At 43.0% G+C, this 22,607-nt stretch overlaps 2 protein-coding genes across 3 annotated transcripts in view; one reads left to right on the top strand and one right to left on the bottom strand.

Annotated features, from left to right (window-relative positions):
• Positions 1 to 8,727: 8,727 nt before the first annotated feature.
• Positions 8,728 to 10,197, top strand: nkx6.3 (NK6 homeobox 3). The gene is made up of 3 exons (XM_054731397.2): positions 8,728 to 9,142; positions 9,471 to 9,640; positions 9,940 to 10,197. The coding sequence occupies exons 1-3, from the start codon at positions 8,728 to 8,730 to the stop codon at positions 10,168 to 10,170; spliced, it is 816 nt and encodes a 271-aa protein (XP_054587372.1). The 3' UTR covers positions 10,171 to 10,197.
• Positions 10,198 to 14,775: 4,578 nt separating this feature from the next.
• The window catches only part of inpp5l (inositol polyphosphate-5-phosphatase L), a 28,016-nt gene continuing 20,184 nt past the window's right edge, over positions 14,776 to 22,607 (bottom strand). For both annotated transcript variants that reach the window (XM_015972291.3, XM_070546027.1), the window contains 12 exons: positions 21,496 to 21,559; positions 20,915 to 21,018; positions 20,638 to 20,690; positions 16,937 to 17,056; positions 16,673 to 16,757; positions 16,480 to 16,575; positions 16,318 to 16,392; positions 16,063 to 16,136; positions 15,857 to 15,968; positions 15,691 to 15,768; positions 15,545 to 15,604; positions 14,776 to 14,933 (listed from right to left, as the gene is read on the bottom strand). In XM_015972291.3, coding sequence (XP_015827777.3) covers positions 15,563 to 15,604; positions 15,691 to 15,768; positions 15,857 to 15,968; positions 16,063 to 16,136; positions 16,318 to 16,392; positions 16,480 to 16,575; positions 16,673 to 16,757; positions 16,937 to 17,056; positions 20,638 to 20,690; positions 20,915 to 21,018; positions 21,496 to 21,559 — 903 coding nt within the window. In that variant the 3' untranslated portion in view covers positions 14,776 to 14,933; positions 15,545 to 15,562. The remainder of the gene's footprint in view (positions 14,934 to 15,544; positions 15,605 to 15,690; positions 15,769 to 15,856; positions 15,969 to 16,062; positions 16,137 to 16,317; positions 16,393 to 16,479; positions 16,576 to 16,672; positions 16,758 to 16,936; positions 17,057 to 20,637; positions 20,691 to 20,914; positions 21,019 to 21,495; positions 21,560 to 22,607) is intronic.

Here is a 22,607-nt window from a genome sequence, read left to right as displayed (position 1 = left end):
ACCAAAACATGTTTTTTGTTTAAATGATCTAGTTTACACTCATGACAACTCTGAGGGGGGTGAATTTTTTTCTCTCACTCTTCTGTTTAAGTGTATTAAAAGCCTAAAATTCTGTATAATTAATGAGCATCAGACTAGAGGGCTGCATTGGGACTGGGTCCCACCGGGTCCCGCGGGACCCAACACAAATCTCGCGGGAGCGGGCGGTGTGAATTTTTGCTGCGGGCGGGAACGGTCGGCTAAAAAAAACAGTGCGAGGTCGGGATAAGCATGATGGAGTCGGCAACTGACGTTGAAAAGAAGCTGAAACAAGGTCTTTATGACACGAAAATCAAGCAAGGCAAGTCAGACATTTGGAGGAGTTTCTCAATTGTTTGTGACAAAGCTGGAAACGAATTGGACTTTGTCAGTTGCGACAAATGTGCAAAAATACTTGTCTACAATGGACACAAATCCGGCACCGGCACCTCTGGGTTGAGGCGGCACACCTGCTCTATTCTCCCCGGTTAAAGTAAGCTGCTTTTCAAGGATAAACCACTTCTCCCTGCACAAATTAAACAAGAAACTACTGAGAAATGTGTGGAAGTGTGCGGCGCAGACATATGGCCATATGATTTTGTTGCCGGGAAAGGCTTTGTTGACATAGAGCAACATGTTGCCACTAAATATGGCAAATTTGATGTAAAAGATATTTTACCTCATCCAACCACTGTATCCAGACATGTCGAGGGGCGAGCAACAGCGCTGCGGGCGTCAGTGGCAGTGGAGATAAGGCCCATCATTGAAACGTACGGATGCGCCATCACAACAGATATCTGGACGGAGGATTATCATAAAACGTCATTTATATCCGGCACCATCCATTATGCAAACAACGACTTCAACCTAGTTTCCAGGGTGTTATTTGTGGCTCCGTTCGAGAGTGGTGTGTCAAAAACAAGGGAGAATATCAGGAACCTGCTCTTCCAGAAACTCCGTGAGTTTGGAATAGATGCGACACTTCTGTCTGGCCGTGTTGTGTTTGTCACTGACCGTGGAGCCAACATAGTTGCTGCCCTGCGTGGATACACGAGGCTGAACTGCAACGCGCACATCCTGAACGTCACTCTGTCTAGTGCATTTTCACCAGGCATGTTGGCTGAAACTGCTGAGCTGTCTGAACTGTTGACCAATCCAAAAAAACTGGTGAAATATTTCAAACATTCAGGTCTGCAAAACAACTTGAAAAAATCTCTCAAGCAGTCAGTCGAGACCCGATGGAATTCAAATTATGACATGCTGGATTCCATACTTCAACAGCATGAGGAAATCTCCACATTACTGCTGAGCAACAACCAATATGAAAGAATTGTGCAGATCAATGGAAACACTCTGAAAACAGTAGTTGCATTTCTTAAGTTATTTAAGGATGCTACTAATGAACTAGAATCCGACAACTCCACTCCCAGCGCATCACTTCCACTGCCGTGGTCCGTGAGACTCATTGAACACTGCCAAGCTGCATCCCACGAGCCCTTGCTCTCTAAAGTCGCCAATGTGTGTGCCTCACGTCTGGAAGAACTTATGGGCACCAGTGACACATCTGCATCCCCTCTCCACATGATGTACAGGATTGCAACACTGCTGACTCCTAAAATGCGACTGCTACGGATGCTGCCCTCAGACGCAAGAGAAGATGTAATTAAAGGTATGCTGCCTAGCTTTTTATAAAAACAGAAAATGGCATGCAATGCAGTTATAATTAAATGAATTTTAAAAATAGAAGGAGAAATAAGAATGAATGAGAGGCATAGCTAAATGAATGACACGAGCCATTTTAAAAATAAATGTTTATTAATATATGAATAAATCCTTTTTTAAAGGCGCAAAGGATATTATTCAGAAGATGCAGTTTGACCTGGTCCCAGCCACAGCAGAGGATGAGCCACCAGCCAAAAAGCAAAGCACGGAATGATTCGCAGACTGGGAAGATGACGCATCATTTGCATCAGCGCCAAAGTCGGTCGATGATGAAATTTCTGAATATCTCACCTGCCGGCTCTCTGACAACCCAGACCCAAACAACGTGCTTCAATGGTGGAAGTTCAACAAAGAGCGCTTCCAAGCGCTCTCAAAGCTGGCACGCTTCATTTTCAGTATCCCTGCATCCAGTGCTCCTTCAGAGCACGCATTCAGTGTCTGTGGGCGCATCTTGGAAGAGAGACGCACAGGATTGGGACCGCAGTCGGTCAGCCACATTCTCTTCCTTCACAGAAATATTCCAACCAAGTGATTAATTAGTAAATTTAATTTTTTGGTTTTTATAAGTTATCTTTGTTATTTAGTAGTGTTATTTGAGCCACTCAATCTGTTGCTATTTGTTAATTAGGTGCCTGTGTTACTGAGCGGCATGCCTAAGTTTGAACGTTTTTATTTTATTTATTTTTTTCAAAAATACACCTGCAACATATGGCAAAAACTTTAAATCTTCTGTTTTTCATGTTTATACGGTACTTATTTTGCAAAGCGGTCTATTTTATGTACAGTGTGATTGTGTTAATTTTTATACACATGTATAAAAACGAAGTTATTAAAAGTCACTGCGCTGTGTTGTCTAAAAAGAAAAGAGGCCTCGATCACTGCCTGATTACAGAGGAGAATAGAATATGAAACGGCCTTGGTTTTCCTTTAAGCACCACACAGTAGCTCCTTTATTATTATTTTTTTAAAGAATTTTATAATTTAAGTAGTGAGGAGTTATTTGAAATCGCATGTGCCGAGGCGTCACCGGTGATCCTGGTGACGCCTCGGCGTTAAATGGTTAAAAACTAAATGAAAACAAAGTGCGTCAATCCTGACCAAGACGTGCAGGCCTGAGAAACGAAACAAGGATTCATGTGGTTTCCGTATAGCCTATAAAATGACACATTTTCTCCAGAACCAGAGAGGACACAAACTCAATACATCTCTTTTATTGTGAAGTAATAATTTCTCCGGGTTTTGCGGTTGCGGACGGGAGTGGACATGCACACTGCGGGTGCGGGCGAGAGTGTAACACACACATTGCAGTTGCGGGCAGTAATGGTCAGAAATTCAGCGGGAGCGGGCAGGAGCGGGATGAAGAAAACAGTCCCGCGCAGGGCTCTACATCAGACCCACGTGACCGCAGAGCTAGCTCCGTGGAAAGGCCTCAGTACAGCCTCGGTCTGGCCTGGAAACTGTTTCGGGATTTTAAGTCTCTCTGTTTGTGTATTCTGTTTTGAATATTATTTGTGCAATTGTTGGACAAAATGACTTGCTGTGGCATTAATTGCATTAATAGAGCATCCAAGGAGTCTCCACTTCATTTTTTTCGGTAAGTTAAATTATATTTATGTATTTTAGGTCACTGTCGCCTTTAAACTAGCTGAGTTTATCGAAGTAGCTAGCTACCTATCATTTTAACATGTAGCATGTACTGTTTAACCATGAAATTTAGATGTAAAATACGGTAAAATAATTAATAAGGCATATGTTGATGGGTACAAGGGTAAAACCCAGTGCATTTAACATCAAAATGGGTTGAAATATGACGGAGCTCTTGGAGGGACACTTTTGTGTTCCATTCTCCCACCCGGTTCTCCCCAGCGGTCAGCCCAGTGCATGTGAGACCGATGCGGCGCCTACTAGCTGCTGTGCGGGCTGACCGCTCGTGGAGCTCTCGGACGGAGCTGACCGCTCGTGGAGCTCTCGGATGGAGCTGACCGCTCGTGGAGCTCTCGAACGGGGCTGACCGCTCGTGGAGCTCTCGGACGGGGCTGACCGCTTGTGGAGCTCTCGGACGGGGCTGACCGCTCGTGGAGCTCTCGAACGGGGCTGACCGCTCGTGGAGCTCTCGGACGGAGCTGACCGCTCGTGGAGCTCTCGGACGGAGCTGACCGCTCGTGGAGCTCTCGGACTCGAAGAGAGACCTGACCGCAGAAATCCTGCAGCTCAATTCCCTACCTAAATGCAAAGTTTGAGAGACGTGGTTCACTTAGGTCTGCACTGCCTTCGGGCTAATTTGTCAAGTTCACAAAATGTGGAATGGGATGTAAGTTTAGAATCAGCGGCGAATCGGAACATATCTCGAAGCCCTGGCCGACGAAACGGTCCACGTGACTATTACTGTCAGGCTCGGAGAAAATTCGGGTTGTTTTTGTGTCAGTCGATTCTGCAACAGTGACTCTAACTAACGAAGCACTAGTTGACAGACATCATTACAGCGTGAAATGCAGCACAGCGTGACCCGGATCTGTAAGGAATTCTGTTCAGGAGGTCGCATTTCAGGCTCTCCACATCATATGTGACTGACTTTTACGTTATAATAACGATCAAACACTAGGCATGTTATGTCGTATATTATGTCGTATATTATATCACATATTATGTCGATGGTCACTACAGACCCCCCTTGGTCAATGGCACAGTGGTCGCAGAAACCACCTGACGTTGAACATTCAGAGATATGAAGGACTCCTTTGAAGAAAGGCCCATGCAATGTTTCAGATGAAGGCAGAAGGAGTGAGGACGCATTCCTCACGCCGGTGAAGTCAGGATCATATCCTGAGGAAGTTGGTTAAGTCAACAACTGTAGATCATTGTAAAGTATATCCTCGTGAAGGTAGCTATTTCAATAGCAGTTGATCATTGATCATTAATAATTAATAATTCCAAAGTATTTGCAAAAGGATAAAAGCAGCCTGTGTTCCCACACAGCGCAGAGCAGGATGTAGAAGGACGACCAGCCAGCAGGATCAGGTCCCCGGTGACTTTCAGGCGACCCATCAGCGCAGCAGGATCCAGACGTCCAGAACCATGAACAGGAGCTCCAGGCAGCAGGCAGCATCAGGTCAGCGAAGCATAGAGGTCCCCCAGGTAGCGAAGACCAATGGTGAAGCTCAGGAGAGGATAAGAGCAGACACAGCACGTGAGGGTAGACACACGACGATTGCGTCTGATGCAAATCAACAAACAAAAATAAACCTGGCACTATGAGTACCTGCATGTTCGAGATGTAGCGATTATGTGAATTACCATTTTAAATGAAGAAATGCATGCAATACCTACGTGTAATGGAAACAGTGATGCAAAAAGCATAAAATTAATAAAACCCTATACTGGTATGAGAGAAATCACTGCACTAATTAAATTCTTTATCAAAATGAAGGGCAAAAATTGGTTGTAGTCCATTAATGGTAAATTAACAAAGTTCATCATAAAATTATCAAAACTTAATCATTGTAATAAAAGTCTATAAAAAGATAGATATGTAAGTGTCAAAGAGCACTAAAAATGTAAATCAGTGAAGTTAGTAATCCCTACATGTGAATGTACTCACAAGGACTCAGGATTAGTAAAACTGAAGCGCAAAATGTTTCTGATCATCAAACACATTTAACCATTAGTCAAAGATAACACAAAATGCATTTTTGAAACGATGGTTTTTATTATTTAGGGAGAACAAAATCCAAACCTACATTGCCATGTGTGAAAAAGGAATTGCCCCCCTTGTTAAAAAATAACCCAACGGTGGTGTTTCACACCTGAGTTCAATTTCTGTAGCCACCCCCAAGCCTGATTACTGCCACACCTGTTTCAATCAAGAAATCACTTAAATATGAGCTGCCGGACACAGAGAAGTAAACCAAAAGCACCTCAAAAGCTAGACATCATGCCACGATCCAACGAAATTCAAGAACAAATGAGAACAAAAGTAATTGAGATCTATCTGTTTGGTAAAGGTTATAAAGCCATTTCTAAAGCTTTGGGACTCCAGCGAACCACAGTGAGAGCCATTATCCACAAATGGCAACCACATGGAAAAGTGGTGAACCTTCCCAGGAGTGGCTGGCCGACCAAAATTACCCCAAAAGCGCAGAGACAACTCATCCGAGAGGTCACAAAAGACCCCAGGACAACTTCTAAAGAACTGCAGGACTCACTTGCCTCAATTAAGGTCGGTGTTCACGACTCCACCATAAGAAAGAGACTGGGCAAAAATGGCCTGCATGGCAAATTTCCAAGATGCAAACCACTGTTAAGCAAAAAGAACATTAGGGCTCGTCTCAATTTTACTAAGAAACATCTCAACGATTGCCAAGACTTTTGGGGAAATACCTTGTGGACTGATGAGACAAAAGTTGAACTATTTGGAAGGCAAATGTCTCGTTACATCTGGCGTAGAAGTAACACAGCATTTCAGACAAAGAACGTCATACCAACAGTAAAATATGGTGGTGGTAGTGTGATGGTCTGGGGTTGTTTTGCTGCTTCAGGAACTGGAAGGCTTGCTGTGATAAATGGAACCATGAATTCTACTGTCTACCAAAACATCCTGAAGGAGAATGTCCGGCCATCTGTTTGTCAACTAAAGCTGAAGCGATCTTGGGTGCTGCAGCAGGACAATGACCCAAAACACACCAGCAAATCCACCTCTGAATGGCTGAAGAACAACAAAATGAAGACTTTGGAGTGGCCTTGTCAAAGTCCTGACCTGAATCCTATTGAGATGCTATGGCATGACCTTAAAAAGGCGGTTCATGCTAGAAAACCCTCAAATAAAGCTGAGTTACAACAATTCTGCAAAGATGAGTAGGCCAAAATTCCTCCAGAGCGCTGTAAAAGACTCGTAGCAAGTTATCACAAACGCTTGATTGCAGTTATTGCTGCTAAGGGAGGCCCAACCAGTTATTAGCTTCAGGGGGCAATTCCTTTTTCACACAGGGCAATGTAGGTTTGGATTTTGTTCTCTCCCTAAATAATAAAAAACATCATTTCAAAACTGCATTTTGTGTTTACCTGTGTTATCTTTGACTAATGGTTAAATGTGTTTGATGATCAGAAACATGTTTTGTGACAAACATGCAAAAGAATAAGAAATCAGGAAGGGGGCAAATAGTTTTTTCACACCACTGTATGTCTCTCATCTAGCTAGGAAACAGAGGAGGTGGCCCAGGTGGCTGAGGAGAGGATGTCTGGGCCTCCCTGCTTGTGACAGATCTTTTGCTGCTGTGGCCCCCAGACTCTGGAACTCCCTCCTCCTGAGATTGGTGGACTCAGTGGTCTCCTTTAAAAAGCAGCTGAAAACTCACCTGTTCAAACTTTTGTGTGACCTTCATCACCTCCCTCTCCTTGTTCTGCCCTGATAATTCCACCTTACCCAAGATCAACTGCTTTCCCTCTTTCCTGTTAATTTTCCCTTTTCCTTGCATTTCTCAATCACAATTCTTTATTTTTTTATTATGCTTTTTTTCTTCTAATTTTAACCTTTTATTTTTCATTATTTGAAGTTTTTTTGCATTTAGAATTGTTCTTGTGAAGCACCTCGTGATTTTTATCTTGAGAGGCGCCTATATAAAAGATCATTTTCCGTCTTTCTTTTGCTTATTTTGCTGCCCCCTGACCCGAGCCGACTCCGGATAAGCAGATGAAAATGGATGGATGGATGGATGAAATAAATTATTTTGTGTGGAAATCATTTCCATTATTTATTTAAGAGAATTCAACAAATTATGTATTTGAGTGTGAAAAGTGTTTCCAAGACAAGAAGTTATTTTTAATTTACGTGCAAGTGGTTAAGTCATATCACTCAAATAAAAAAAAAAGAATCAGTGATCTTGGTTTTGAGTCAACAAAGTATAACAAATCTAAAGCACACATATCAATCGTACATTCCAGTTGAGGATTAGTTTATTTTATTTCAAACAGATAAATCCATTATAAAACAATAGAAAACACAATAAAAAGACAAAAAAGAGAAAAACATAAACAAAACATGTTTGTCTCTTTTATATAATAGACAGTATGTTGCCATTTCCAAAAAAGGAGTGGGATAAAGTATACACCTATTAAATCCCCCTTTTCTATGACTAGGCCACAACCTTATCATTAATAAAACATTGCTTCAATTGCTTCACCTGTTGAAGGCCTGGGTGATTTCCCCTGCTGTTACTGTGTATTTAGTCTGCACTGCAGACGCCTGATCTCCAACTGACTTAATGGCACACGTCCAGCTGCAGTGGAGATAGCTCCAGCAGTAGGTCTTAGTACCACTTTCACAAAACAAAAACATTAAAATGAATTTTTTTCTGCTTCCATCTTGTTAAATAAATTCCTTTTTAATCCTCAAAAATTGGCAAAATCTTCTTTTTCTTCTTCTCCTCTTCCTTTGTTTATTCCAGCAGCAACACACTTGGTGAGACATGGCAGGCCATCAAAAATCTCCTTGTTCCCACTCCACCTGTTCAAAAAACTATTAATCTGCTGCTGTCCAATAAAAGGCTGGGCCCTCAGCGGGGAGCCAATAGGAAGGCATTAAAGCTGTGAGAACCAGGCCAATCCCAGGCTGCATTCTAATGTGGCCCATCTTTATCAAGGTGCCTCTCCGTTTCCAGATACAGCTTATTTATGATTTCTGAGGAGGGACCTGCAGGAGGCATGTGTCTGTTGTAGAGCATCACCACACAGCTTTCTGCCTGGAGGGCTCGCCTGACACTTCAAATATGGAGTTATCCCACTCCAAACTGTGGATAAAAGCTGCGGGGTGTGTGTAACTTCGACAGAGTTCCCGGACTTTTAGGACTGCTGCTGCTAGTTATTCCTGAGTTCTGGGGCGAAGCGTGCAGGTTCTAAATCTGGAGATCTCTTTCTTCAGCCTTCAGGTCTAGTCCGTTTTGGATCTCACTGGATGTGTTTCTGATACTCAAGGAAAGAGTTAGAGTACTTCCCATGGATCCGAACATCCAGGGGTCTTTCCTTTTCAACAACAGCCTGAACCAGTTCACCTCAGACCTCAAGGCACCGGTGTGCCAGTACTCAGTGCCCAACTCCTTCTACAAGCTCAGCCCGGGCCTCAACACCCAGCTGCAGCCGGGAACGCCTCACGGCATCAGCGACATTCTGAGCCGCTCCATGGTTGGAGTCGGCTCCACTGGCACCACCACCCTGCTGTCCGGATACTCCCCCATGGGGGGTTTTGGCCCCTCCGTCAGCAGCACATCCATGTACTACAACCGAGAATACAACCCGCCGCTGGGCGGTTTCTCCAAGACGGCAGCAGAGTGCCCGATGAAGGGTCGCAGTGTGAGCTGCTGGGCAGAGAGCAGCTGCGACTGGAGAGGAGGGAGGCAGCAGTGCACCAACAGTGAGTCCAACCGCTGTCTCAGCATCCACCTCCTCATCACACCAACACAAAGGATGCTACGCAGATCTGACCTAACCTCCCATACAACGGAATAACAGATTTACCTTTAGGCTCAATGTTGACTTTTTATTATAAATACATTATTAAAAGGTGAACTTCTGTCTTAAAATATTTCTTAATTCAGTTTTTACTTCACTGGAATGCGGCTGATTTACCGAACGAGACTCAAAAATACTAAAAGTATTTAGTTATACAAGTATTTTCACAAATTGCTGCATTTCGGTAGGAACACTTGAACTTTGTAAGGTTTTCTGATTTTGATTCCCAGGTGGAGGCCCTCTTGGGGAAATTCCCAGCAGAAAGAAACACACCAGACCAACATTTAGCGGTCATCAGATCTTTGCTCTGGAGAAAACCTTCGAGCAGACCAAGTACTTGGCCGGGCCGGAGAGAGCGAGGCTGGCCTACTCTCTGGGAATGACTGAATCACAAGTTAAGGTGGGGATCGTGGATTAGTTTTAATCAGTCTTAGATGTGGTGGAAGTCTTACAACAGATGTTTGAAGATTTTTAACCTGTGCAGTGTCTCGTGTGTGTGTGTGTGTGTGTGTGTGTGTGTGTGTGTGTGTGTGTGTGTGTGTGTGTGTGTGTGTGTGTGTGATTAGTCAGGTCCTTAATAAACAACATGTCACATGGAAGCTATGAGGATCCAAAGCAGGTTACTGTATCCACTCTCGTAACTCTTCTGAATTATCTTCAAACTTTGTGCAAACCTTCACACCCGCGTGTGTGGGTCAGGTGTGGTTTCAGAACCGACGCACCAAGTGGAGGAAGAAGAGCTCCTTGGAGCCGAGCTCCACTCAGGCGAGCCTGCCAGGTCAGGGCGGGGAGGCCTCGGACAACGAGGTGGAGGACGAGGAGTACAACAAGCCCCTGGACCCCGACTCTGATGACGAGAAGATCCGGCTGCTGCTGCGTAAACACCGCAGGGCTTTCTCAGTCCTGCGCCTCGGGCCGCACCCCGTCTGACACGCGTCACACAGAACCCACACACACTTACACACTCCTCCTCTGCAACCATGCATGTAGTCATAGAAACATTTTCTTTTGCTTATAAAAACTAACCAGTAAGCATGTGCAAAAAAAAAGGGCCTAACAGCACAAAAAAGGACAAAATGTGAGTTTCAAATGTTTGAATAATAAAGTGTCCTGCTGTCACATGGGTAAACTGTCCTGTGTACCTGATTTTTGAGACATTCTGAGACAAATCTGCATTCAATTACTGGTCAAGGTTTCTGCTTATATATTTTTAAGATGATTTCAGAATAAAAGCTGTAAAATATGTGGAATATGTTACAAAACGCCTTAATTTAATTACCTACTCGAGATTAAAGAATAAAACTTACCTTTGCTTGTAAAAGAAAGGACAAATCAGCCTCATTCAGTCTAAATATTTGAGGGAAAAGAGAAAAACCTAATCAAACATATTTGTGATCAACTGTGACCTGCAGGATGCACAGCTTGGATAAACCTTTACAGCTTTTCTTTTTATTTTAGGGAATACTCTCAAAACGTTTTAAAAGTACACAGTAAAACCTGACATTGTGTGAGATGATTGATTGTTCTTTATCAGACGTTTTTCACTGTAAATGAACAAAACAAATAAAACTATACAACATGTAATTTGGCTGTATCTTGTCGGTTCAAACCAAACGGTGGACTGAAAGGGCATGGGAGCAGGGGTTAAAGGTCAAATCTACGGTGATTTAATGGTGATGTTTGGTTTAATTGAAGACAATGACCCCTGCAGCCCAGCAGGATAGGAAATCAATAGCAGCAAAAACGTTTGTTTTAGGGTTTTGTGTTTTTTTTTTCAACATTCAGTTGACAGAAAATATTGTAAAATACAGGAGAGCCGAGGAATGCTGCAGGGCCAGAGTAGCATCACGGAGAATAAAGAAAGGAAACTGGAAGAAATAAAGTCATAAACAGCTCAGGATGTCAGATCTTCAACATGACAGGATATTTTTATTTATTTTCTTCAGTAAAATAGACATTTAATTCAACTGAAAATGAATATTTTTGCTTCCTTGAATGCCTTTCTATTTAATTTTAAAACGGTTTCATTTCAGTTCGTGAAAAATAAAAGACAGCTAGTCCTCCCACAGAACGGGTGCCGATGAGAAACAGGAAGTGGGAAATTAACTGGCTCAGGGATAAGCTTCGGGGAAAAACAAAGGTAACATGCAAAATAAGGAGTGGGAGGAAAAGTGGAAAGAAACCAAATATGGAAAATGTGGAGATGAAAACAAATTATATGAAAACTAAAGGAAAAGAGACATTTCCTGGAGGGGATTTATATATAGATATACACACACCTAAAACAAAAACTAAACAAAACGTGTTTTATATAGATACAACACATTTAGTTTAGTTGCTTTGTAATTTTATCTGGTTTTAATTTTCCAGATAATCCTTTTGCATTTTCCTTCCTTCCACAAACTATTTTACTGAGAGCAAAGCGCCTCTACTGAGAGTCGACCAACTGGTTTTTCTATTGCGATACCGATTCATTTATGTGTGTGTGTGTGTGTGTGTGCGTGCGTGCGTGCGTGTGTGTGTGTGTATATATATATATATATATATATATATATATATATATATATATATATATATATATATATATATATATATATATATATACACACACACACACACAAACACACATATATATATGGGACGTATGGTCAGCCGAAGGCCGGTGTGTACTGCAGATTTTATATCCAGACGTTTTCCACCTTATTTTCATGCTAAAATGTCACTAATAACATCCATTCATGCACAAGATTTCTGAAGCCGAATCAGTTTTTGAACACTGAATTTAACTAACTTGTTAAATCTTAACATTGTGCACTTCTCAGCGTTAAAGTCAGACACCTAAATAAAGTTACTTTAGAGTATTTATTATGCAAATGTTACATTTAAATTAAATTCTGCAACAACACCGGGAATGTGCCTGACTTTAAAATGACTTTAAGGACAAATATCGGCTGATACCCATGTATTAAAAATAGTAAATATCGGCCAACCGATGCGTCGATCTACCTCCGGTCTGAAAACATAAATGCCACTGCAACACGATGCAGAAAATAAGACTTTATTTACAAAAGTAAAACACAGTAAGATGTAGTGAAGTTAATCTAAACGTTAATACTGGATTTACAGCTTTCCCCGCCCTTTGTCACAGCATGACTGTACATTGTATTAAACAGTTTCAGACATTTGTAGAATTGTTTCTTGTTACATTGAGGCTTCGGACCAAACATAAAAACCATTAAAACTTTCTGAGCTTGCGTGTGCGCTTCTCTATAAACATGGAGGTTTTGTTGTTTCATCACACGGATATCCAAAAAAAGCAAAATACAACAAGTAGTAAAGAGGTTTAACCAAATTAATATGAAAAAAAGACACGTCAAAACAACAAACTGATCATATAAGAATTACCCCGGCTTTCCACTGGAGCCGTCAGCAGCGCGAGTCGGCCGCGTCTCAGGAGCAGCATGTCGCGGCCTTTACGCGCTGGTTCTATTTTCTACGCGCGACGCCTCTGAAACGGGTCAAGTTCGACATTTTTGGGGAAGGAAAGACAGGAAATCGGACGCGGAAATGGAGAGAAGCTCCCGAGATTTTCAGAATAAAGAATGTACTGCCTTCCGGTTGCTTTACTTTAAAAAAGGTTACTAACTGTGCGGCCCCGTGAGAAGTTATCACCTAGCTAGCGGTCTCCTTTGTTTTTCAGGTCCGTATTGGCGATTATAAAACGAACAGAACATAAAACACAAACCATGTTGTAGTTTTCTCCTGCTTGTTGTTGTGTTTACTGACGAAGTCACTCGTGTGACTTCGTGCTCGGTCGGTGACAGCTGCTCTCTGCTGCTTCGCGTCTCGTGGGAAGGGCCAAGCAGCAGCTTACGCAAGCAAGACGTGCTGCTGCAGTAACGTGCTGCTGACGGCTCCCGTGGAAACCCGGGGTTAGAAGCTCTGGAGCTACAAAAAAACAGCACAAAAATAAAGTCTAAAAGGACATTTTTACAAACAGTGCTTCTGTGTTGTGTGTGCGTGTGCGTGTGTGTGTGCGTGTGTGTGTGCGTGTGTGTGTGCGTGCGTGTGTGTGTGTGTGTGTGTGTGTGTGTGTGTGTGCGTGCGTGTGTGTGTGCGTGCGTGTGTGTGTGCGTGCGTGTGTGTGTGTGTGCGTGTGTGTGTGTGTGTGTGTGTGTGTGTGTGTGTGTGTGTGTGTGTGTGTGTGTAGTTGCTGCAAGTTCAGAGGAACTTCAAACGTCAGAGGAACGGAAGCGTTCACTTTCTTATGAAGTAAACATTAAGAGATTGCCAGGAGCTAAAGCTAAGAAAAACCAGGGCAGTGATGATGTTTGTGTGGATGGACAGCAGCTGAAGGATGGAGACAAACTGAGACCTGCTGAGCTGTAGCTTATGAAACACAGCACTTGGTTTTATGTACAGCTGGTACATAGAAGGAGTCATTAAAACTGGGAGGCGTGGCTTATTTCTGTTCAATTAGGAGATGAAAGCTGGTGAAGGTGGTTGTCGTGTCTAGAATTCCTTTTGCACGTTGATTAGAACACCGACTCAGGAAGCACGGTTAGAGCGGCTGTGTGTGGTGCGAGTTCAGATGAAAACATGTCGGTGTAAAATCCTTCATCAGTTCAGCTGAATCTGTGGAGATCATCAAAATAAAAACAGAGGAGCCACATTCCTCCTCTGTGTGAGGAAAACTACAGCGACTGTAAAGATAAGAACTAAAGAGAGCATGACTTACAAAACTGCACACACACACACACACGCGCGCGCGCACACACACAAACACACACACACACACACACACGCGCGCGCACACACACAGCCAGTGTTCAAAATTTACAACAGTATAAGTCTGAACTGCATTAAGGTCACAGAGATCAATCCCTGCATGGATTTAAAGGGTTTATAATTCTTTAAAAAGGTCAGACTAGCTGAAGGTTTTGGTCAGTGACTGAGGAGGAGCCTGGGTCGTGTTTTCAGCAGCAGATTCAGGCCCTGTCCACACGTAGCCGGGGAATTACCAAAACGTAGATATTTTTCTACGTTGTGGCCTGTCATCCACACGAAAACGGAGCTTTTTCACACAAAAACGGATCTTTTTAAAAACTCCGGCCAAAGTGAAGATCTGCGTTTTCTCCGTTTTGGGTGTCTGCGTGTGGACAGACACAACCAGAGTTTTAAGGTCCGCCAACGTCACTTTCCGCGACAAAAAAATGCTGACATCACGTGTGCGACCTGTGTTTACGCTAGCCGACAGCATGGATGCCCTCAGAGCTGCGCTCGCTTTATCAATTGTCCAAGCGCTTTTTGCTGGTTTGTTTTTGCAAGTGGAATTACTGCTCCTTGCGGAAGACCACAGACGAAGGACGAGGTTAAGAATGGGGGAAGTACTGCCGCCTACAGGTCTGGCATGTCCTTAACAACATATTTATCCGGGTACGTGTGGACAGTTTTTTTTTAAACGAGGTGGTGTGGATGCAAGTTTTTGGAGGGGCGGATATTCGTTTTTAAAAAAACCCGGCTACGTGTGGACTAGGCCTCAGAGGGTGTGAGCGTAGAGGTGCTGAGGCTCAGCAGTCAGATCAGATACCAGAGACCACGTGAAGGGAGAGAGATAACGAGCCCTGCTGGCAGCTGATGAGTGAGTTGTGGTGATCATGCTGATTCTTCATGGTGACAAACAGGTTGTGAACCTGGAGCAGACACAAACACACCATAAATACCACACGGTCAGAGTGCACGAGACCAGATCTGAAACTAGATTTAATATTGGTTTGTCTAAGAATCAGAGACAAACGATGCCTCGGAGTGCTTTTGTCTAACACGTAGCAGGAAGCATCTCCCACACTGAAAGGATCTCATCGATTTAAAGCCCCCTAAAGAGCAATCATGATAAAGCAGTCCATCCACTAATAAATAAATGTAAACAGCAGCAAAACAAAATCATGGCCGTAAAAATGCCAATACGCCGTCGGCCGCGATAAATGTCTCTCCAGCTGGCCATCCTGGTGGTAATTAATGAAAAGAAAGCCTGCAGTGCATTTAATGTGTAGCAACAGCGGCAGCAGAGAGGATTGGATCGACATAGATCAGCAGAAGGTGCTGATCGCCTGTGATCAAGCTGCACCGGACACAAAGGTGCGCCTGTGTCCCGCAGGCACTTCATCTTACTTCACACCGAGTCCAGCGGGCTGCTTTGGTTATGGCTCTCCTGGGAGCAGACCTGAATTACTCCGATTGCTCTCTGAATCTAGCTTCTGGAAGCACCTACATCTTACCTAGACACACTAACACACACTCTTACCAAAAAGAAGGATTGGGGTCAATGGTTATTCGTCTTTAGTTGGAAAAACAGGAAAACCGGCTGTAGGAGAAACAGAGAACCGTTAAGAGTCACTCCAGGAGGCTGATTTACTGCCTGTGGGATATTAATGATTTTTAAACGCTTACCTTATGGTCTCCCATACAGACGTTAGGACCTACTGTGTTGTAAACAACACTCTTCTCTTCTTCTTCATCATCATCGCTCTGAAAACAACAATGAACCTGATCATTCGTACCCAGACCTAAAGAATCACGTGTGGAGACACGCAGGGTGCAGAGAGTTAGGACGGACCCAGTGGATGAGGTCATCGGCGGTGTGGGACATGAGGATACGGTCACACCAGGCAGGGCAGCGAGTGTTCATGTAGCGGGTCGGCTGATTGTGGTCTTCACTGTATGGGTAGCTGTATGGGTAAAACATAACAGTGTGTAAGAATAAAAACAAGAAAACTGAAGGAGTTATTTACATCTTATTTGCAGCACATTTCATCATCTTACCTGGGAGGAAACGTGATGTCCACTTCTCTAATGATGTCACAAAACGCTTGCACTTCTTTGTCATATTTCAAAAGCTGAGGGATAGAAAATTTCCAAATGATGATGAATTGCGATGAATTTCCAATGACAGACGTAGCAGTTTGGTTGTTTCTATAGTTCTCGTTTGTTTGTCTGGTTTTGTGCCGACAGGATGTAATATGAAATATTTGTCAGCGTGTTAAATCGTAGCGCCATAACCTGAGACCGGATTCTTACCGCTTTGCCATTGTCCTCTCTGAAAAAGGCCTCGTGCAGATATTCAAACAACTTCTCCTCGATATGAAGCACCAACTGAGAAGGAAACAAAGCAGGACAAATTAAAAAACAGGCCTAAACCAACATTTTTAATGAAATCCAACAAGTTCTGGTTGAAATCACCTGGTGGGTGCTGTCCTTTTCCTCACATATGATCTTCTCCACTTCGTTGGTGCTGTCCTTCTTCACCGTCTGCATTTCTGTTTCAATGGACAGATGCTGGAAGCAGAAACACCGATGGGTGTTTAGACGAGATGTCAGGCTGAAACATCCTCTTATCACTCAAGCTTTAAGAAGAACGGATGCAGAAACAAACCTCAACCACACTAAGGGTGTCAAGACGGAAGTTAAAGTCTCCAAACAGGAAAAACGGCAGAGCAGTGAAGCGGCTGTCAGATATCCTGGAGGAAATGATAGAAATGAATGCTGTCAGGCCTTTTTATTATGCCGTGAATGTGTTAAATTTCACAAAAACGCCCAAGTTCATCTAAATTCCTACAGGATATGTACTAGATCCATACTCGGGGTGCGCTTTATTTATTATTCTGCAGATATCGGCGACATTTCTAAAACATCTCACCTGTTGATGACATATCTGAGAGCATTTTTACGATTGCCTGAATAAACAGAAGGACTGGAATTACAGGCAATAAGGTTGGAGGCATCGTGGAACAGGTGGATGTTGACCAGGTCTACACCTCTGTGAAGAAAACACACACACACACACACACAACGACATGTGGTAGGTGCTAAAACATGTATCACTTTAGTGTTTAAAAACACGTGTGAGAGTTTTAGAACTCTTTCCTTTTGAGTATCAACGGAAGACAAATGCTCTACACCCTGCTAAGTAGCTTTTACCAGCTCAGTGGTCTAGTGGTAGAGCATCCGCCCTGAGACCGGGAGATCAGGGTTCGATTCCTGGTCGGGTCATACCAAAGACTTTGAAATAATGGGACCCAATGCCTCTCTGCTTGACACTCAGCATTAAGGGGTTGGATTGGGGGGTTAAACCACCAAATGGTTCCCGAGCGCGGCTGTGTCTGCAGCTCACCGCTCCCCCAGGGGATGGGTCAAATGCGGAGAACAAATTTCGCACACACATCAGTGTGTGTGACAACTAATGGGACTTTAACTTTAACTTTTAACTTGTTGACTTACAGAATAATCCTGAAACATTAATGAAAGACTTTTAGTTTACAGGATTATTTTTGACACTAAAGTTGGATTCCCACATCCACATTTAAAGGCTTATCCCATTTCAACTTAATACATTTTGAGGGTATTTATTAAGTTTAATAAACAATATTTAATCTGTGCATACCACAGGATTAGAAGCCTCTTAGGTGTGTTCTTGCTGTGTCGTTTCTCTAATTCCATGCTGTAGTTCTTTTTTAAAACAAAACTGCTCTGTGTTTTAAAAAAGAACAACAGCGTAGGATTAGAAGCCTGATCTGGATTTTACAATGATCAGGGTATCTGCAGGTTTATGGGAGCCAAATTTAAGACTTTTTAAGACCTTTTTTAAGGCCACTTTGACCAAATTAAGCTATTTTTTAAAATTTAATTTCTGCTATAATTTCCAGCTATTGCCTGGGACCGGTGCTAACCACGTCGCGAACGTGGGATTAATCATCCAGTTACCATTAAACTTGCACTTTTCCACGACACAAGCTCCCACTAGCTTAACCAGCTAATGTGCTAATCTAAAAATAGTCCCCTTTCACAACCAACTGAATGTGTACGGTTCCGCTTACGCCAACATCATACACAAAAAATGCTGAAGACTAACTAGAAATTCACAAAAATGAATAAAATAATCTAGTTTAATGGGTCTTTGGTAATTTAAGACCTTTGGAAACTGTATTTCAGGATTATTTGTAATTTTTAAGGATTTTCAAGGCCTTAAATTTGGAAAAGTAAATTTAAGACTTTTTAAGACTTTTTAAGGACCCGCGGATACCTTGAATGATAAATGTAACCTTGAACTTTGGCTCACTCGGCTTTGTTCAGAGCTGGAGTAACAGCCGTTTTATGACCTCATGAAGGCAGAGGAAATGATCGGCAAAAGCAACAATGACATCACCATGCAATAAAATGTAGTGATAAAGAGATGGTTTTTTAATAAAGAGGGGATGAGTAAGTAACCAGTGTCGCACCTGCAGAGAAGAGCGGTTTGTGTGATCTTAGGTTTTATGGAGAAATCCCGACTAACATAGTGACAGCCATAAAATGAGTCTTGTAACCGAGGGTTTCCACCGGATGTGTAAGCAGCGCGTAATGTAAAAGACACGTCACTTCCTACTGGAAGCGTTTTGGAGGCAAAGTGGCCTTGAATTCATTCCACTCAGCTGGTCCTGCAACATCATGAAATCACAGGAGAATTGCAAGGTCACACATGATTTTGTTCATTCATGCGACAACAAGCAAGGAAAAAGTCAGCATATAGGGAGCCTAAGTCACACCCATCTACTTCCAGACCACGGGTCCCCAGAAGAACGAAAAAATTAATGCCAGTCAATGGAGCTAAAAACGCTATTTTCAAATTCTGCTTGTTTTGTGCCATGGTTTCACATATGATGTCCGTAAATTTGAAAGACACATTTTGATACCAAGAAAGTGCTTATTTTTGCATGGGGGGATGCTATTTTAGTTTTTGTGTGAAAAAAAAGTCCAGGACTACAAATGTGCTTCATGAAAGTGATGTCATCGAACCGGACACGGACAAAAACTGAGGGAAAAGGGCTGTGTGTTCAGCAAACTTCAAATCCTTCCTTCAGGAGGAAAGAACCACCATAAATTTGGCCATGTGGTAAGTAGCAGCTACGTTAGGGGAGAGGAGATTCTGTGGTGATGTCACATATGCGACGTGCCGATGTCTTGTGTGTAGTCATGCTAATTGCAAACATTTACAAGCTGATAAATCACAAATTACGTGACTGGTGTGGTCGAAACACCCATCATTGGTTTTCATTTAAATTGCAGTACAACATAAGTGCGATCCAGGGTCTGAGGCAAAGCGGATTAGGAAATAGCTCTTGTAGCCCCGTTGACTAATTAGGGTTGGGCATCGAGCATCGATTGGAACCGGTTCCAACTGTTAGCTTTTCCCGGAATCGTTCAAAGTTTTTCATTTCGATTCCTAGAATGCCAAAGAGGAATCTGCGGCCGATCTCCTTGAAAAATAAACGTGATCTGCAAATTGTGGTCAACGCTTTCCAGAGCTGATCACACCTGCACTCCGCTGCGCTCCGCTCCGGCACGAACTCGCAGCAAAATCGGTCCCGTTGTAGTCAATCAGAGCTGTTCCATTACTGCGGTCGTGCGGTGCATAGCGCCGCCCGCCGTTCCGCCATCCGGCAAAAATAGGATCGATTCTATTTTTGCCGGACGCCGGAGCACCTCCGCAGTCAATGGACAGAAATCACAACCGCCCAACAGGAAAGGGAGCAAGCACAGCTTCCATTATTTCACAATAAATCGATAAACAAAAAGCGTTTTTGTTTCATATGCACAGGTTTAACAACTTTTAATAACTATCAATGGCGGCTGAACTTTAAATGCACAAAAATAAGCCATAAATACAGTTTCCACTATCAAAGTAGTCACACTTTGTTGATCCAAAAACTGCTGATCTCTCAACACAAATGATGGGCAGATTAAACCGTTCATTTCGATGCTTCTCCCACACAACGGGTGTTTGGATCTAACTTCTGCATTTATTGCTCAGACTGTATCGCAAGATCTCGAAAGTCCCGCGCATGCCTGTTTGCACACCTCAGGTCTCCGCACCGGAGCAGAGCCGTTGTAGAGCGGGTACCAGTAAAAATTGAGTTCGGAAGCGAGCGGCTGCGGAAGGCGGGGGCGGAGCAGAGGTAGTGGAATTTTGGGGTTAGGCTCCCTATATCCAAAAGAGTAGTGGTGAATTTTCTGTTCTTTATACCCTTGGCCATGATGGGTTTTTTTTTTAATTTTTGGGTTAAAGAAAATATGCAGATTTTTTTGTCAGAGGTCGCCATCTAGAGGTGGAGAATTGTATTGCACCTTAAGCCACTCTCCCTAATCTCTCTTTTGTGAACTGGGAGCATAGTGCGCAAATAAATACACCCAAAATTGTGAGCAATTTAATGTGCCGCTGCAAACCCACTGACAACAACAGTGGCTATTAGCTGTATATTCAGCTTCGCAGATGTCATGCACTGCTTATGCATGAGCTGGAAATTTGGGGTACGACTGAGTGTGGAGCAAACAGCCCTTGTGCTGTACTGTAGTGTTACATACTGGTTGTGTATGAGCCAACGAGTCCTCATGAAGCCCTTCCTGGACCACTTGAACTGCAACGAAGACAAATAGGAGTGAATAACTAAAAAATGGTGAGCCGTGTCTTTAAAAAGTCAAGCTGATCATTATTGATCCTTGCACATAATCTGTCTCATCTCCCTGTCAGAGCAGTCACACATCCCCAGTGGCCCCAGTAGACTCATTTGTCCCAACATCTCTTTGGCCCATGAGTACTCCTTCCATACCTCTCTCCACACACTCCTCCATACATACTCACATCAGGCCAGAAATTCTTTGGGAATTTTTCTTTCTCCACAGTGGCGACCCTGTCCAAAGAGCCCACATGCTTGTTCTTCCCCTGCACTGCTTTCAAATCCTTAACTGTGAGAGAGAGGCCGGGTGACATGGAAAAGAGTGAGAAAACATGCAAACAGCGATCAATAAACTGGTGTTAACCTCATCAGAGTGGCATACGTGATGAGAGAATCTATAGGCGGGCCATTAGACTTAGTTTGGCCAACGACAACCGCTTTGGGCCACACAGCGAGTGGCAGCTCCGGGATGTTTATGGTTCTTCCATAAGCTTTTCTGTGGAGCTTTTTCACATCCAACGTGACCGGACTATGCAACAGCTAAATACCAGCTCCACTTTAAATTCTAGGTCTTTGCAAATACCTGGCTGGGAAGCGTAGCCATCAAATGATCAATACACAAACATCTTAAAATGCCTTTTGACACAAAAAACGCAACATTTTGGCAACAGTGTGCAACATGTTGCTCTTATTATAGTAGAATCAGTTTGTCAAAACAGTGAGTTTGTGTTTTCCGAGTAAAAAGATGGTTAGATGGAACTTTTACCATTAAAGTCATATTGATAGATGTTTTTCAGCGTTTTGTGGATGAAGTACATGCTTCCCAAAGCCTGCAGAAAGAACACAGAAACATCAGAAATGATCTAAAAACTAAACTATTGCTCAACAAATTAAGAGAAAATATAGACTAAATTACTTTACTATCAACATTTTAATGTGTTAGTCTGCTGAATCTGGTCCCCGACACATTACTCTGATTTGCAGATTACAGAACCACAGCGGCAAAATATAGTGTGTGTGGATACGCTAGATGTTGAACAAAACATAACAAACTTGTTATTTTTATTGTCTGAAGAAAAAAAAAAGTGAAACTTGAAAGAATAAAGCTGTCCGGTGCTGCCTCTTACTCACTTCAGTGCCCAATCATTCCTGACAAGGGGTTGACAATTTTTAATGTACTAACTGCCTGCTCCACTGATCTGATTAATCATGCCCTGCAAAATCAATAAAGACAGAAAATTAAAACCATTTAAAAGGTATTAAGCAGCAGGTCTGCTGTCTGCCAGTGCGCCAGTGCTGAGTGGGGGCCGAAGAAAAATCAGCCACCACACGTAGGGCTTGGGGCGTGACGGACCACTGTGTGACACCCCACCCCACCCCTTCACACACACACACACACACACACACACACACACACACACACATGCACACGCACATCAGCCAGAGCATGAGAGATCTCTCCCTGAAGAGATCGTTTATCTTCTGTGCCAAAGTTGTCCTCATTTAATAGAATGGAAGTGTCTCCCCTGACGGCTTCAGTGAACAGCAATTAGTGACCGACTTGTCTAAACTAAGGTTAGATCTCGCCTGAGGAGTTCCTCAAACCAAACGGAGAGAGTTGGTGTCAGAAGAATCTTGCTGCAATGCAAAAAAGTGACATGTTTGTGTCAGAAGTGGTGGAACTTCTACAGAAATATGTAAAAATAGGAACTTGAAGGAAGATAATAGCGAAACATAGTTAATGTTGGGTTCTTAAAAATGTTTTATACAGCTCAGCACACACACACACACACACTCTCTCTCTCTCTCGTCTTCACATACTCTGCCAAACACCTATCTTCATCAATCAGGTTTGTGCACAGTTTAATAAAAAACTAT

The sequence above is a fragment of the Nothobranchius furzeri genome, chromosome 17, assembly GCF_043380555.1.
Source record: "Nothobranchius furzeri strain GRZ-AD chromosome 17, NfurGRZ-RIMD1, whole genome shotgun sequence".
Classification (NCBI taxonomy): domain Eukaryota; kingdom Metazoa; phylum Chordata; class Actinopteri; order Cyprinodontiformes; family Nothobranchiidae; genus Nothobranchius; species Nothobranchius furzeri.
This window is presented reverse-complemented; position numbering and strand designations above follow the sequence as displayed.

Excerpts from the sequence above, each read along its gene's own strand:
- nkx6.3 (XM_054731397.2), top strand. The coding sequence starts at position 8,728 with ATGGATCCGAACATCCAGGGGTCTTTCCTTTTCAACAACAGCCTGAAC. Across the intron at positions 9,143-9,470 it reads GAGGCAGCAGTGCACCAACA|GTGGAGGCCCTCTTGGGGAA; the intron begins GTGAGTCCAACC and ends TTTGATTCCCAG. Across the intron at positions 9,641-9,939 it reads TGACTGAATCACAAGTTAAG|GTGTGGTTTCAGAACCGACG; the intron begins GTGGGGATCGTG and ends TGTGTGGGTCAG.